Here is an 18,331-nt window from a genome sequence, read left to right on the forward strand (position 1 = left end):
ACTATATTTTACACTACTGAATTGCATACTTAAAAATGGTGGTAACTTTGTTATGTGTATTTTATCATAATTTTTAAAGTAATTATTACATACCATTAAAAAAAAGAACCATCAATGGGCGCTAAAAGTAATGAGCAAAAAAGTATAAGAAATATGTACCATCTCAAAGTATCTTCTCACAAGACACTAATTACAAAGGGGAAAACAGTGACTTTAATTAATAACCAAGTGACCAAGGTTAACATCACCAGTAATAAGACATATTGGCATCATGTATCCCCTGATATGACACACTGAGAAGGAAACAATGTCACTTTTTCCAAAAATGCATAGGCTTAATCTAATTTTAAGAAAATATTAGACAAACCCAAACCAAGAACCAAAAAAGGAATTAATGGGGGGAAAAAACTGGAATAGGTATACAGATTATTTAATAGCATTACATCAATGTTGACTTCCTGGTTTCAATAACTGCACTATGGTCACATAAGATGTTAACATTAAAGGAAGCTAGATGAAGGATATATGGGAACACTACTCTTTTTATCACTTTTTTATAAGTTTATTTCAAAATTTAAAAAAAAATTTTAAGTAGACTCATCAAAGTATGATAGAACTTCAAGAGGTTATTTAGAAAAGATAGTTGAGAATCCAACATCCCTAGCCTTTTGAAAACAATAACAGGATTATAGCAATGGACATTACCTTAGAGATCTTCTGATACTACCATTCACCCAATGAAAGATACTTTTATGTCATGCCCCTAACACAGTCTTCCAATCATTGCTTGAATATTTCCAGTAAGAGTAAATTTACTTTGCCAAATATAGCCAACACATTCCATTACACCACAATTTTAGTTAACACAAGGTTCTTCCTCATTCTGAGCCAAATCTGCCTCCCTCTCGGACATGCGCCTGAGGATGTCATTCTGAGGCAGAGTTTTCCAACCAGAATTCAAAACTGGGAAGATGTACCAGCAAGGTACGGTCAACATGACAAAATGTCCAGTTTATTTACAATGGCTGAAATTACATTTTGTCAGTATGAGATAAACAACTACAAGTTATTTACATGGATGCCTTGCTATAATGCTGTCCGAGAACCTAGTACAGTACCTGGTATGTATTAGGTACCCAAGAAATGTTTATTGATTCAAAGAATGAGGCCCAAGTCAGAGACTGATAGAATGAGCTCCCCCTTCCACCTTCTATACACACATTATTTACAAACGACTTAAAGCTACAGGACAAATTCTATTAAAATTTTCTAGGACTTCCCTGGTGGTCCAGTGGTTAAAAATCTCCCTGCCAACGCAGGGAACACAGGTTCAGTCCCTGGTCTAGGAAGATTCCACTTGCCTCAGGGCAACTAAGCCCATCGCCACAACTACTGAGCCCCAGTGCCGTAGCTAATGAAGCTGCCTGCTCTAGAACCTGCACTCTGCAACTAAGAGAAGCCCAGGCGCCCCAACTAGAGAGTAGCCCCTGGTCTCTGCAACTAGATAAAAGCCCAGGCAGCAATGAAGACCCGGCCCAGCCAAAAATAAATAATTTTTCAATGCATACAAAGACAAAAGCAGAACACAGCCCAAAAACTTCTGAAAAGAAACAGCTACCTGACTATCTAAAACAGACCCCTCTTCTGCACAAATATATTCTTCATTCATTCATTTATTGCCTCTTCTGTGCCAGACTCAATGAGAAGCCCAGGAAATACAGGGACAAACAAGACATTCTCAGAAGGGCAAGACTTATATACTAATTGAAGGGAATTACTCTGCACTTTAAATATTTTAACATATTAATATAAATAAATTGCATAGTATATAATTTATACATCAAAAATAAATTTTCATTGCATTCAATATGAAGATCAATGGCTACAAAAGGAATTTACATAAGTTGGTAATAAAAATAAATTCCCAATAGATAAATGAAGAAATGATAAATGCATACAGTTTTTACAAACCAGAATACAACTGATAAACACAGAAAAATGTTTAACCCTGATAAAGAAATGCTAAGCAAAACAAAGTAATATTTTCTACCCAATTAGTTTAAATTTTTAAAAAACATCCAATGTAGGGACTTCCCTGGTGGTCCAGTGGTTCTGCCTTTCAACGCAGGGGACGTGGGTTCGAACCCTGGTCAGGAAACTAAGACCCCACATGCCTCAGGGCAACTAAGCCCACAAGCCACAACCGGAGGGTCTATGCACAGCAACGAAGATCCCGCATGATGCAACTAAGACCCGAGACAGAAGATAAATAAATTAAAAAAAAAAAGAAAACAATTTAGGGGAAGTAATGATGAAAAACTAGTTATATAAACATTGCTGGTGGCAGTATAAATTAAAACAACTTTTTGGAAAGGAAAATTCCTCACACCCTTTGACCTAGGGTGTACTCTGCTAGTTTATCCTTAATAAATAATTTAAAATAAGAAAAACTATACAGCAAGAAAATGGTAACCACATTAAAGTCTACTATGGCAAAAAAATTGGAAATAATTTTAACATAAATAAAGGCTAAATAAATAGAATAACATGTAGTCATTTCGAAAATTAATTATGGAATATGTCTAAAACATGAATAATGTCTGCTCTAATATGTGAAAAAGCACCAGAACATAAAATTCTGTAGATATTTGTTCAGGTACCTAAGGAAAAAATTAGCGTACACACACATACTCAAAGACTGGAAAAGGACCAGCAGATGTTTTCAGGTTTGAAGTCATGGGTGATTTTTATTACCTTTATTATTGAATTATTTGTACATTTAGCAAAAATCAGGAAAAGAAATCCTCAATGAGGGTCCAAAGTAGACTACATTTTAATGGATCAGGTGATCAGTGGTAAACTAAGGCCTCAAATAATTGTTCCTCTAATTTCATGTTCATAAAAAGGAAAAAAAGAAACATTTTCTTACTCCAGGTAAAAGTGGCTACAAGAAGAAAACTGAAGAAAGGTTAACTCTCAGATGAATACCTGGAAACACTCCCAACAGTAAAAATCATCAGACTGTACCATGGTATCCTAGGCTAAGTTCCACCACTGGGGTATTTAGAAGCCACGCCCTAGACACCATACAGTAAGGATCAGTCCTGAGCTGGCACCACAGAGGCCCAGAAGTGGTCTCATGAGGTTTTTCCATCACACAATTTGGTTGGTCAATCTATAAATACATGACATTTGCACATTCACACTAAGGTTTTTTCATAGCAAGCAAAGGAACAACAAATCTTACCTGGAAAGTACCAGACAGAGTCCTGCCCTGCTGTCCCTGTGTACGAGATGCAAGTAGCAATCGGCTGCATCCTGGAACCCACTGGGAGATACTAATCTGGTTCCTCTAGAGAAAGAAAAACATAGTCAGGAATCTGTATCAGACTCCATGTGTAGAAGGCAAAGAGTGTATCTAAGTCTAGAAATCCTTCTAGAACAGGGCAAATGAAAGGAGAACTTTCAAAACAGGACCAGGACCAAGGCTGCCCATGCTCATCTCTCCAAAAATGCACCCCTGCCTACCACAAACTAAAAGGATTCTGATAAGAGCTGACTCAAACTGTAGGACATGAGCTTCCTCTTAGAACAGTAACAAAATAAACCTACTTCAGGCATTTTACAGTTAGCTTATCATTTAGTTTGTGATTCCTTTCCATAAATACTGATTTATCTGCTCTTCATAAAATCCCTTTACACGAAACAGTGCTGGCATTACCATTATCCCCAAAAGGATGAAGAAACTAGGGCTTAAATTTTTAGGGTGGGAAAATATACTTGGGCAACTTGACTTCCAAGACAAAGGGATACTAAATGGCTGTTAGAGCTATGAGTGAGGTCCAATTTTCCCCTCTGGCATTAACTGACCTCAAAAAGGTCTCTGGACTAAAGTGAAAGGTTCGACTGGAGAAAGGAGGAGCTCTATCTTGCTCAATGAGAAGAATGCTTTATTTTATGAATCTGAAATGCAATCCACTGTATAAATGGCATCCCTGTACACAGCACTGGAAATCTCTATTCTAGGAACCAACTCCGGGGAATCCAAGGGTTTCTCTCACATGACCTGTAGACCTGACAGGGCCATAATGAAGAGTGGATACACGAACTGAAAACACTTTGCCAAGCATCAATTACAATGTGTGCCTGTGTGTGTGAGCTCAGTTGTTCAGTCATTCAGCTCTCTGCGATCCCATGGACTGTAGCCAGCCAGGCTCCTCTGTCTATGGAATTTTCCAGGCAAGAAAACTGGAACGAGTTACCATTTCCTACTCCAGGGGATCTTCTCGACCCAGGGATCAAACCCACGTCCCCTGCATTGGCAGGCAGATTCTTTACCTCTGTGCCACCTGTGAAGCCCCATCAACTACAATACTAGGAGTCAAAGATCCAGATTCTAGTTTAAACTCAGCTACTTTAATATAATCTTTAGAAGTAGCAGGTCAGGAAGCAACAGTTAGAACTGGACATGGAACAACAGACTGGTTCCAAATAGGAAAAGGAGTACGTCGAGGCTGTATATTGTCACCCTGCTTATTTAACTTCTATGCAGAGTACATCATGAGAAACACTGGGCTGGAAGAAGCACAAGCTGAAATCAAGATTACCAGGAGAAATATCAATAACCTCAGATATGCAGATGACACCACCCTTATGGCAGAAAGTTAAGAGGAACTAAAAAGCCTCTCGATAAAAGTGAAAGAGGAGAGTGAAAAAGTTGGCTTAAAGCTCAACATTCAGAAAACTAAGATCATGGCATCTGGTCCCATCACTTTATGGCAAATAGATGGGGAAACAGTGGAAACAGTGTCAGACTTTATTTTTTGGGGCTCCAACATCACTGCAGATGGTGACTGCAGCCATGAAATTAAAAGACACTTACTCCTTGGAAGGAAAGTTATGACCAACCTAGATAGCATATTCAAAAGCAGAGACATTACTTTGCCAACAAAGGTCTGTCTAGTCAAGGCTATGGTTTTTCCAGTGGTCATGCATGGATGTGAGAGTTGGACTGTGAAAAAAGCTGAGCGCCGAAGAATTGATGCTTCTGAACTGTGGTGTTGGAGAAGACTCTTGGAAGTCCCTTGGACTGCAAGGAGATCCAACCAGTCCATTCTAAAGGAGATCAGTCCTAGGTGTTCATTGGAAGGACTGATGCTGAAGCTGAAACTCCAATACTTTCGCCGCCTCATGTGAAGAGTTAACTCATTGGAAAAGACCCTGATGCTGGGAGGGATTGGGGGCAGGAGGAGAAGGGGACGACAGAGGATGAGATGGCTGAATGGCATCATCGGCTCAATGGACATGAGTTTGGGTAAGCTCTGGGAGTTGGTGATGGACAGGGTGGCCTGGCGTGCTGCAATTCATGGGGTCGCAAAGAGTCGGACACAACTGAGCAACTGAACTGAACTGACTGAAACCTCTATGATGCTCATTTTCCTCTTAACAATCATTAGTAATATTTATTGTTGCTGTTTAGTCTCTGAGTTGTATCTGACTCTTTTGCAACCCCATGAATTGTAGCCTGTCAGGCTCATCTGACCATGGGATTTTCCAGGCAAGAATATTGGAGTGGGTTGCCATTTCCTTCTCCAGGGATCTTCCTGGACTAGGGATCAAATCCATGTTACTACTGTTACTATCCCACGTATATGGATAAAGAAATGGAAGTAAGGATAGGATAAGTAACTTCCCAAGATCATATGGTTAATAAATGATGGGATTAAGCTTTGAATCCAAGCAGCCCAATTCCTGGATTCAAGCTCGTTTATGGAATGAAAAGGTAAAGGAAATATCTCCAAAGTCCTAGCTCTAACACTCTGTGACCTAGTCTTGAACCAATTAAAATACAGCATAATACTATGGGAAGAGTCCTATACTTAGAAAGCACTGATTTGACTCACAGCTCCACTATCAGTGAACTATGAGTCTTCACTGCCTCTTCTATAAAATAAGTGAAAATCCCTACCTTTCAGGATTTTAAGGGGAAAAATATACTTTGCAATATGTCCAACTCAATAAAATATTACCTTGAAGCTGAATCTCCATTTCCTCATGAGTAGGCAGGAAGGGCCAGGGGTAACGGGGAAAAAGATGTTAAGAATTTTAAACCTAGAGATGCTTTCCAAAGTATCTCATTTCTAAAACTGTGTAACTGTTTCTAATAGGCTACTCACAGCAACTTATGTTTCAAATGAAAATTAAAGCTTAAAAACAGAATTTTATTTCAGCAGAGGTTTCACCTGCTGGAATCATTTTCAAATGAGATACAATTATTGGCTTCTTGTTTTCTAATAGCTGACACATTTACCAGATCATTCAGTGTCAGACAGTTCCTTTCCTTAAAATGTAAATATGTGGTAAGATGAAACTTCAGCAGATTCAGGCCCAAACACAGGGAGAGGAAAGGGTAAGAGGAAATTACAAGTAGGAACAATGCAAATTTTCAGAGTTTCTGAAGAATTTCATCATATGTTTTCCAACATCAACAAAATTTTCTCTAATATTTGATTCCATTTGGTCTCATGCCAATACTACTTATTAGAAGAAAAGAGCAATCAGCTCTGTCCTTTCCTTCTCTAATCCTATAACAGTAGTTATTTGTCCAAATCCTATTGAAACTGAGGTGTCTGAATTGCAAGCCTACCATTAAATAGCTATGTGACCATGAACCTGTCACTTAACACTCTGGACCTCCGTTTCCCCTATGTAAAAGTGAAAATAGGGACTTCTCTGGTGGTCCAGTGGTTAAAAATCTGCCTTGCAATGCAGGGGACTTGGGTTCGATCCCTGGTCGGGGAACTAAGAATCCAAATACCATGGGGCAAATAAGCCCATGCGCCACAAATACTGAGACCATGCAAGCCTGCAAGCTGCAACTAGAGAGAAGCCCGCCTACATGCAGAATGAAAGATCCCGCCTGCCACAACTAAGATCCGACACAGCCAAATAAATAATTTTTCTTTTAAAGTGGTAATAATAAAAGCTACCTCACAGGAGTATCCCAAGGACCACTTGTAAAAGCACTTAAGTAACACTAAAACACACCCACAAACGCTTCATTACTGCTATTAATAACTGTTACTGGATTGTGTAAGAAACTCCTCTTTCCCCAGCAAATCATCACAGCAGCAAGAACCATTTTCTTAAAATACTGTTTTGAACCTGGAATTCCCTTTCTCAGAAGCCTGCAGTGCCTCCAAGTACCTCTGTAGTCAAACACCTGATCTTTACCAACTGGACTCTTCTAGACCCATCAATATATTTACATATCCTGCCCTGCATTCTCCACTCAGTAGTTCCAAAACCTGACTCATATTCCCTGCTTTGAGAATTACTGCTCCTCTCCACACAAGCTAATCCCTGTGTAGTCAATTCCTCTGAGACTCTCTTCTTCACTTCTACCCAAACCATGAGCTCATTTGTTTCAACCTAGATGCCAAATTCTGGTTCTACTGGGAAAAGGACTCTACTAAGTCCTTTTCCCTTCCCATCTCTCCCAACACTTCATTTATAAATATATAAATCTGTGGAGTACCGATCATCCTCTTATAGGTACTAATACATCAGGTCTACAACAATTAGCAAACTTCAATTCTCCTAAGTTCAGAAAAAAGTTCCAGTGGTTTAAAATTATTATTTTAACTTAGGATAGTATAAATACCATTATAAGTGGGAACTGGTTTTATCATCCTTTTGTGTCATCAACATTTCAAAACCAAAATTTTGAAGATAGGTTTTATGTTTGCATTTCTTGTATATTTGCAATTTGCAGGTGATTTTACATTGTATTTCAAAATATTCTGACACATTAGCTCTTTTTCTGACTACACTTTAATCAACCCACAAACTGTTTCTTCATGTGGTTTTAAAGACACACAGTATTTTACTTTGCTCACTCATGAGCTGTGAAAAGACTTTACAGATAGTCGATTCTCCTACTCCCCATAGTTACGTTTTACAAAGTGAACACAGAGTTAGCAAACACTGAAACACTGCTCCCAGGAGAAATAGAGAATTAGGTTCCTGCAAGCCTCTGGTCACAACGTTTTCATCAGCCAATCAATATTTGATCTTGTTTTATGTGTTTCTGTTTAAAGACACCTTATTTAATACATGTTAATTCATTATGTCAAATACGTTGGTTCACTAACATTGAACTCACGGCGAACAGAAGTATAACTCACTCCTGAATAAAACTTCTCTAACATAGGAATTTTCTCCATAAGAAACATCACAGCCTTCTTGCACTTAGCAATACTAGACAGCACTTTAGCACTACATGTGGGATGTATTTTACACAGGCAAATCAGGAACAAAAGCACAAAAATGCAAAAAAAAAAGTCACTAAATAGACTATGAGAAGGATATCTGTTTACGGTATAAGAGCTGAAACAGAAAGTCAAAGTATCACTTCAGCTAGTAATACGAAAGTTACAGTCAAATTTTTCACCCCTCTGCACATATCCACAAATAACTGCAAAAGCACAAGTATTGATTTGGGTTACAAATAAATTTTACCAAGTATGTAAATTCACAAATGCAGGATTTGAGCAAATCAGTAAATATGTTAAGGATGAGGGGTCGGGTTTCTATCGGAGAAAGGAGTTAACCTATGAAAGGGCAAAAGGACAGAATAAACCCTGTGCTCCTGGGCTGGATTTAGAGTAATTGCTATGAGTTTTTAATATAGAGAGATAAATAAAGAAATCAATATATATGTGTATTTATGTATATGTATATTGTTGTTGTTTAGCTGCTAAGCCAAGTCTGACTCTTTTGTGATCCCATGGACCACATCCCACCAGGCTGCTCTGTCCATGGGATTTCCCGGGCAAGAATACTGGAGTGGGTTGCCATTTGCTTCTCCAAGGGATCTTTCCCAACCCAGGGATCACAGCTGTGTCTCCTGCATTGGTCAGCGGGTTCTTTACCACTGAGCCTCCAGGGAAGCACATGTATATGTACACACACACATGTATTTCCTACCCCTGTACTGATAAAGCCTGGAAGCAATGAAACCCCAGTTGCAATGACTACATATAGCATCCAAACTTGGCTTCCAAACAGCAATATTTATTAAAAGGAGCCAGTCTTCTCTGGAGAAAAGTTGAATCCTGAATGGGCTTGAAGCTCCTCAAACCTTATTCACAAATGTCTGGAATTATTTGATCTGTCTAGCAGTTCCTTGGAAGATTCCATCTGTCTAAGAGGAACTCTCCCAGTATGAAAACCATTTTCCCCAGGAGCTCCCCAGGAGCTATTTGTTTGTTGTTGTTGTTCAGTCACTCAGTCATGTCCAACTCTGCGACCTCATGAACTGCAGCATGCCAGGCTTTCCTGTCCTTCACTATCTCCTGGAGTTTGCACAAACTCTTGTTCGTTGAGTCGATGATGCCATCCAACCATCAAAACAGAGGCAACTGTTTAACTTTGTGACTGCCTGAGGCAGTAGATAATACTTGGGAAAATAACAGGCTAACCAAAAGTTTAAAGGAGAATCAAGGGAATGAGATATTCATAGGGGTCTTGAAAAGCTCTGACACATTCCTGGGAATCTGAAGGCCATGTGGATGCTCAGGTCTGTGTACACACCCAGAAAAGGAAAGACCTGAGACTGCCCTAAAGCTCTCATCTCCGGTTGACCCTGAGGTACCGCACAAGCAGGAAGTGAGGGTTAAGGCAGAACAGTCAAATGACCGGCAGAATATTGAAAGCATGCTCCAAAATGCACACAGAGCCCCTCAACAAATACTGAGAGACTTACTGGTTCCACATTTAAGGAAATCTCCATCCAATCATTACTTGACCACTAAGCTAAATGAGCAGAGAGCACACAACAAAGAATACAGACTTGACAGAATTATCCAGAGAAGTCCCTAAACAGAAAAGTAACAGCAAACTCTGGGGAAAGTCCTCATCTCCAGAGCTGCCGCATAATATTATTTAAAATGTTCAGTTTTCAACAAAAACTTGTGAAATACAATAAAACAAAAAGTATGATTCATACAAGGGGAAAAAAAAATCAACAGAAACTGCCCCTGAAGAACCCTAGACATTAGACAAACTAAACAAAGACTTTGAATCAGCTTTTTAAGAAATTTAACATCTAGAGGAAATCATGTCTAAAGAATTAAAATGAAGTATGAGAACAGTATCTCACCAAATAAAGAATATCAATAAAGAGAAATTTTTATAAAAAGCCAAATAAAAATTCCTGAGTTGAAAAAAAGAACAAAGAAAATGAATGTGTCACTAGAGAAGTTTAACAGCAGACTGGAGCAAAAGAAAGAATCAGTGACCTTAAAAATACATTGAGATTATCCACCCAAGAAACAGAAAAAAAATTAAGAAAATTTAACAGCACCTCAGAGAGCTACCATCAAATGTACCTATACCATCAAACATATCAAATTAAGTATAATGGTAGTGTCAGCTGGAGAGGAGAGAAATTTAAAGAACAACAAAAAAAAAAAGTGAATACTGGCAGAAAATATGCAAAATTTGATGGAAAACAATCTATAAATTCAAGAAGCTCAACTAACTCCAAATAGGACAAATGCAGAGAGATTCACAAATCAAAATATCACAATCAAGTTGTGGAAAGCTATAAATCTTGGAAGCAGTAAGAAAAGGCACTCATTGTGTATGAGATCCTCAATAATATTAATAGCTGTATTTCTCAAAAAACATGGGGGCCAAAAGGCAGTGGGATGAAATACTCAAAATGTTGGAAGTAGAAGAGGGGAGAATGTCAAACAAGAATTCTATACCCAATAAAACTATCATTCAAATGTAAAGGGAAAATTAAGAATTTCTATATAAACAAAAACTGAGAGAATCTGTCAACAACAGACCTGGCCTACAACAAATACTAAAGAGAGAACTTCAGGCTGAAATGATACCTTTGACAGTACAGAAACTCAAACCCACATGAAGAAATAAATTGCACTAATAAAGGTAAATATTTGGATAAATTTAAAAATAGTATAAATATTTTGCCCATAATTTTCTTACTTTCATTTTTAATTCAAAAGACACTGCATAAAACAATAATCATAAATCTGTACTGAAGCACACACAATGTATAAAGATGTAATTTGAATGACAATACTGGCACAAAGGCAGAGGGAAGTAATGAAGCAATATCGAATTGTAATTTTTATATATTATTGAAATCACACTGGTATTTAATTTAAATTATTAGAAATTAAGATATTAATTGTAATTCCCAGAGCAAACACTAAGAAAATAACAAAAAATATAGTAAAACCTTACATCTTATATAAAAATTAACTTAAAATGGATCTAAGACCTAAACATAAGGTCTAAAACTATGAAACTCTTACAGTAAAACATAAGGGAAACATTTCATGACCTTAGATTGGGCAATGATTTCATAGATATATTACCAAAAGCAGAGGCAATAAAAAATAGTTAAGTTGGACTTCATTAAAATTAAAAGCTTCTGTGCATCAAAGAATACTACCAGTACACTGAAAAGGCAACCCATGGACTGGGAGAAAATATTTGCAAATCATATACCTGATAATGGACTGACTAAAAACATAGAGAATTCAGACAATTCAAAATCAAAAAAATAACCTGATTTAAAAAAACAGACACAGGGCTCTCCTAGTGGCTCAGTGGTAAAGAATCCACCTGCCAATGCAGGAGACACAGGTTTGATCCCTAATCTGGGAAGATACCACATGCCAAGAAGTAACTAAGCCCATGAGCCACAACCACTGAGCCTGTGCTCTGCTGCTGCTGCCGCTAAGTCACTTCAGTCATGTCCGACTCTGTGCAACCCCATAGACAGCAGCCCACCAGGCTCCTCCGCCCATGAGATTTTCCAGGCAAGAGTACTGGAGTGGGTTGCCACTGCCTTCTCCGCAGAGCCTGTGCTCTAGACCCTGGCAACTACCGAAGCCCCTGCACCCTAGAGCCCATACTCAGCAACAAGAAGCCACCACAATGAGAAGCCCAAGCACTGCAACTAGAGTAGTCTCTGCTTGCCACAACTAGAGAAAGACCGTGCAAAGCAGTGAAGACCCAGCCAAAAATAAATAAAATTTTAAAACATTAAGAAAAAAAAGAATCCGCCAGCCAATGCAGGAACACAGGTTTGATCTCTGATACAGAAGACCCCACATGCCTTGGAGCAACTAAGTCCATGTGCCACAAATATTAAGCCTGTGCTCTAGAACCTGGGAACCACAACTACTGAGCCCATGTGCCGCAACTACTGAAGCCTGTGCACCTAGAGCCCACGCTCCACAAGAGAAACCACTGCAATAAGCAGCCCATGCTCTGCAACAGAGTAGGCCTCCCAGCCACAGCTAGACAAAGTCCACGTGCAGCAATGAAGACCCTGAACAGCCAAAAATAACTAATTATTTTTTTAAATGGGCACAGAACTTGAATAGACGTTTCTCCAACGATATACATAAAGGCCAATAAGCATAAAAGAAATATGCTTAACAGCAGTAATCACTAGAGAAATACAAATCAAAACTGTAAGGAAGTATCATCTCATACCCACTATGATGGCCACTAGGATTAAAAAAAAAAAAAAAAAAGGAAAGTGAAAAAGCTGGCTTAAAACTCAACGTTCAAAAACTAAAATCATGACATCCAGTCCCATCACTCCATGGCAATAGATGGAGAAACAATGGAAACAGTGACTTTATTTTCTCAGGCTCCAAAATCACGGCAGATGGTGACTGCAGCCATGAAATTAAAAGACGCTTGCTTCTTGGAAGAAAAACTATGACAAACCTAGACAGCATATTAAAAAGCAGAGACATTACATTGCCAACAAAGGTCCATATAGTCAAAGTTACAGTTTTTCCAATAGTCATGTATGCATGTGAGAGTTGGACCATAAAGAAGGCTGAGCGTCAAAGAATTGATGCTTTTGAACTGTAGTGTTGAAGACTCTTGAGAGTCCCTTGGACTGCAAGGAGATCAAACCAGTCAATCCTAAAGCAATCAATCCTGAATATTCATTGTAAGGACTGATGCTGAAGCTCCAATACTTTAGCCACCTGATTCAAAGAACTGACTCATTGGAAAAGACCCTGATGCTGGGAAAGATTGAAGGCAGAAGGAGAAGGGGATGACAGAGGATAAGATGATTGGATGGCATCACTGACTTGATGGACATGAGTCTGAGCAAGCTCAGGGAGTAGATGATGGACAGGGAAGCCTGGCATGCCACAGTCCATGGGGTTGCAAAGAGTTGGACATGACTGAGCGACTGAACTGAAATTTAAAAAAAAAAAAACAGAAAATAACAATGTCAGCAAAGATGTGGAGAAATTTAAACCCTTGTGCTTTGCCAATATAAAATAGTGTAGTTTCAGCAATTTCTACTATTGTCAAAGAAAACTAAAAATTATTACCAATGTCCAGAACAGCTCATAAAACCGTAAGAAAGTCCCAGTGCACTATTTAAATGTTCATTTCCTCTGCTAGAGCTACTCAGCAATAGTAGTGTTTCAGTTTACTCCTCCTTCCCAAAGCCACTGGTGAAGAAGGGTAAAAACTGGTCAAAAAGACAGAAAGAGGAAAAAGTAAGGTGAGACTAATGAGAACGTTCCAGGAAAACTACCTTTCAGTGGTTCGATTTTTTTAATCTGCAAAATGAGATAATAGTGCCTACCTTTTCAAAGGGCTGTCATACGGATTTAGTTAAGTTCACATATATAAAGTATTTAAGAGTAATTACTGCATAGCAAACACCCTATAAATATTAGCTATCAATATTATTGCTCGAGAAATCACAACTTCTTGTTTCAACTACAACCTATATTTCAGTTGAGAATAAGGTCTATGTTTTCAATTTTTGGCCCACTGGAGAGTTCCCAGGATGTAGTTAACACTCAAAATAGTTGCTGAATAAAAGGGAAGAAAAGCATTTAAAATATCACTTGTATCAACTGATTTTCTGATCAACCCTATCAAATTTACCCTTCAGAAAACCTGATGCTCAGAGAAATTAGTTGACTTGCTCAGGGCCATACCCATAGTTGGTAATGGGGCCAACCTTTCAAACAAGGCCCTTCCAACTCCTGCTGCTGCTATGTCACTTCAGTCGTGTCCAACTCTGTGTGACCCCATAGACGGCAGCCCACCAGGCTCCCCCATCCCTGGGATTCTCCAGGCAAGAACACTGGAGTGGGTTGCCATTTCCTTCTCCAATGCATGAAAGTGAAAAGTGAAAGTGAAGTCACTCAGTCGTATCTGACTCTTTGCGACCCCATGGACCGCAGCCTACCAGGCTCCTCTGTCCATGGGATTTTCCAGGCAAGAGTACTGGAGTGGGGTGCCATCGCCTTCTCCGTTCCGACTCCTAGACAGGTGCATTTTCCTTTTATTTGTGAATTTCTCACCACGCCTAACCCAAATGCCTCTTCAGCATAAGGGATCAATAAATATCTGCTTCTTTCACGTTTCCTGTTACTCTCTAGTCCCAAGTTGCTTTGTCACATACTGCACTTTAACACATGATAAGACTTCAAAGAATTACACTATACAGTATAAAGTGAGAGAGACATTCCTTACCCAGTCTTGGTTTTTTACTTAAAAAGACGACTAGAAAGAGATAAATGGGGCGAGGGGAGATTCAACTAATAGAAGCAGTTAGAGAGGCGGTTTCCATGGATGCTACCAACTAAGAAGGAATGAACCTGCAACTGTGCACAAGCTCAGCAGCAGGCTCAGCTGGGGCAGCCACCAACTTCCAAGAGGAGTCAAGGTATTCATTTCACATCTACAGCCCAACAAAATTCTCATCTTCCCCGCCCCCGGCCCCAAATATCCATCTTAAAAACACTTCTGACATCCTAGTTGCCATTTCTTCAGCAGTCCTCAGATCCAAATCAATTTCTGCCCTGGCATCAACAATTACTTCAGTGAGTGACTTTCTGTTTGAAGGAGCTACTCTTCAAACAAACATTTACTACAGAACAACAGGGGACACTGTACTTTGCAAGGCTGACAAGAAACAAAAGTAAAATGTGGTCCATACAAGCCACATACAAAAAGATTAGAAACAAGTGTCCCTAATATCATAACTCAAGGGAAAGCCAGAGACAGGAATGCAAAAAAAAGAGGAAAACAACAGAATGGGAAAGACTAGAGATCTGCTACAAAAAAAATAATGCCCTTGGCCCAGTTTTTTAAAGACTTGCTGACAGTATAAACTCTCCCATCCTTCCATAACTAGGAACCAAGCTCTGTATCCTCCTAATTTTTGTTCTATTTAATTCCTAGAAGTAAGAATCCACTAGAAAGACAGGACTGAACCACAAGAGGTGCAGCAGCTTCCCATATGGGTGTTATTTAGTCAAGCGTATAATAGTTCTTACTAACTTATTTCATTCCTTCCTTCAACAGCCTACTCTTTGCGACACCGTGGACTATAGCCCACCGTGCTCCTCTGTCCACGGGATTTTCCAGGCAAGAGTACTGGAGTGGGTTGCCATTTCCTTCTCCAGAGGATCTTCCTGACCCAGGGATCGAACCCAGGCCTCCAGCATTGTAAGCAAGACGCTTTACCGTCTGAGCCACCAGGGAAGTCCTGCGCCTAGGGACTCTGAAGCCCTAAAGTGACTTGCCCAAGGTCACCCTGTGCATTAGTGACAGAACAGGAATTAAAACGCGGATCTCTCTCTCCCTGAAGGGAAGGAGTTACAGGTGGTGACCGAGGAAAAGCAAGTTTCGTCAAATTTAGGTCTGAAGTCACTCTCCTCCCTTCTCCAAAGATGAGGAAGACACGGGAAAATCGAGGGTCGGGGGAGTGGGAAGCTGCCTCAGTTTCCCCGCAGAAAGGCGGCCGAGTAGCCCCGCTACCGCACACACTCCGCTCCTGCACTTCCGTCCAGTTGTTCCCGTCCCGCCCTCTCCAACTCCAACCCGGGAGTCCGGCGGGCGACCGCACATAATTACTCCTTCACTCACAAGGACTCGCACCAGCAACGCCATGTTTCTCGACAACCATTTCCGGGTGAAGGATGGGCTTCCGGAATCTCCGCTACCGCCACCCCTCCGCTAGGTTGTCTTTTCGCCTGTTGGTGCCCGGCAACCGCAGCGCAGACGCACAGAGGCCACTGGGCGCACGAGCGCGCGCTTTCCCCGCTGTGCACGAGAAGGTAGGGCCCGGGCGCGCGGCTGGACAGTCGGAACGCGAACGCGCGCCTCCCACTCTGTCTAGTCTCGGTCAGGAGCGTCACAGAGGCCCGAGTCGTCTCCGCAACACCAGTCCTCTGTGACATCTGCCTCGGGCTTTTCGTAGCTTTCTCCTTAACCCGCCTGACTCCTCAGAACTTCTTGTCGGAGTTCCTCTTTCCCAGACTCTGTCCCCACTAGGATTACCACCTTTTTACCAGCGGTTGAAAATTACAGGATCTTTGGGGAAATCCTAACACTAAGACTCCCTGAAACGAGCCGGAGGAGAAGGAGGGACATAGGACACGGCTGAGTACTGAAATTCAGGGGAAGAGGGTGATCACATGCTGACTTGAAACCTGAGAAAGGAACGTTAGGAGTTTCTGGTTGGTTGGTTGCAATTGGGAGCATCTTTGAGTATTGATAGGAAATTATTATAAAGTTGAAGAAGATATAGAAGATGCAAGGATGCAAGACGTTTCCTCCGAAGGTGAGAGAGAATGGCTTTAGCCAGAAGACCTCTTACGTTCATTGTACTCCAGGAACATTAGAGGAGAAAAGGTGTGGGTGTTCTTAGGGTTATGGGGGGCAGAGGGGCAGAATGTTACTTTTCATTCAGTCAACATACAGACCCATTGACTGTAGGCGTATGACCAGTTCATTGTGTGCTGGACCTAAGACAGGTGTGGATACTGGCTTCCTGGAGCTCATAGATATGGTAGGAGGGCTGGGCACACAAAAGTAAGCCAATGAGAAAAATAAAATAGTTTAAAATTGCGTTAAGTGCTATGAAGGAAACAACAAGGAGCTTAACTAGAGAATAACATGGGAAACTACCCTTGATATGCTTTCTCCACTCAAGTGAGTGGTTTATGTGTTCGGAATTGAAAACAGTGGTATAGTGCTCCTACGGGCTTCCCTGGTGGCTCAGTGGTAAAGAATCCACCTGCCAGTGCGGGAGCCTCCAGTTCAATCCCTGGGTCAGAAACATTCCCTAGAAAAGGAAATTACAGCCCACTCCAGTATTCTTGCTTGGGAAATGCCATGGACAGAGAAGCCTGGCAGGCTGCAGTCCATGGGATCGCAGAGTCGGACAGGACTTGGTGACTAAACAACAACAAAGTGCTCCTACAGGGAAGTTAGGCAAGTGGCACCGCATATTATAAAGGATAACAGCGATATTCTTGTTAATCAGTTTAAAGATCTAAGTGTGATACAAAAACTATACAGGTTTGAAAAGTGAAAGTGTTAGTCACTCAGCTGTGTCCGACTCTTTGTAACCACACAGACTGTAGCTCACCAGGCTCCTTTGACTATGGAATTCTCCAGGCAAGAATACTGGAGTGGGTAGTCGTTCCTTCTCCAAGGGATCTTCGACACCCAGGGATCAAACCCAGATCTCCAACATAGCAGGCAGATTCTTTACTGTCTGAGCCACCAGGTTTAAGATCAAGTAAATAATTCACATAAGAGTTAATGAACTAAGATGTAGAAGACAAGAGAAAAGGCTGATATTTAATTTCCTTTCTTAAGGCTTCTATTTTCTCTTGGCAGAATTTTCTACTCAAAGGATGGAAGATGGTATGAGATTGTAGTTCAGAAGAAGAAAAGTTTAACAGAGACTGAAAGAAAAAGGGGCCACTGAAATATGGAGGATCTAGTTGAAGTTTTGGCACCCCACTCCAGTACTTTTGCCTAGAAAATCCCATGGATGGAGGAGCCTGGTAGGCTGTAGTCCATGGGGTTGCGAAGAGTCGGACATGACTGAGCAACTTCACTTTCACTTTTCACTTTCATGCATTGGAGAAGGAAATGGCAACGCACTCCAGTGTTCTTGCCTGGAGAATCCCAGGGACAGGGGGAGCCTGGTGGGCTGCCGTCTGTGGGGTTGCACAGAGTCGGACACGACTGAAGCGACTTAGCAGTAGCAGCAGTTGAAGTTTGTAACTCTGCTTTATAAATTTTAATTTATTAATTTTAAATTAAAAGTCAGATTTATACTTATACTCTCTTTTCTTAAAATTAGCATGTTACAGATAAAGCTACAGTCCCTTTTTACCACCACCTTGAATCCCAACTTTCCACCTTCTCTAAAATTGAATTCCCTTCCAGATTTTTTTTAATGCTTGTTTTCACGTACTTATACATGTTTCCTTAG

The 18,331-nt window shown here is 40.4% G+C and overlaps 1 protein-coding gene across 2 annotated transcripts in view; it reads right to left on the minus strand.

The window, feature by feature from the left end:
* UQCC1 (ubiquinol-cytochrome c reductase complex assembly factor 1) overlaps positions 1–16,081 on the minus strand; it is a 94,755-nt gene extending 78,674 nt beyond the window's left edge. For both annotated transcript variants that reach the window (XM_070801564.1, XM_019972314.2), the window contains exons 1-2: positions 15,967–16,081; positions 3,248–3,352 (exon numbers count right to left, since the gene is read on the minus strand). In XM_070801564.1, coding sequence (XP_070657665.1) covers positions 3,248–3,352; positions 15,967–15,990 — 129 coding nt within the window. In that variant the 5' untranslated portion in view covers positions 15,991–16,081. The remainder of the gene's footprint in view (positions 1–3,247; positions 3,353–15,966) is intronic.
* Positions 16,082–18,331: the final 2,250 nt, after the last annotated feature.

Source organism: Bos indicus, chromosome 13, assembly GCF_029378745.1.
Source record: "Bos indicus isolate NIAB-ARS_2022 breed Sahiwal x Tharparkar chromosome 13, NIAB-ARS_B.indTharparkar_mat_pri_1.0, whole genome shotgun sequence".
Classification (NCBI taxonomy): domain Eukaryota; kingdom Metazoa; phylum Chordata; class Mammalia; order Artiodactyla; family Bovidae; genus Bos; species Bos indicus.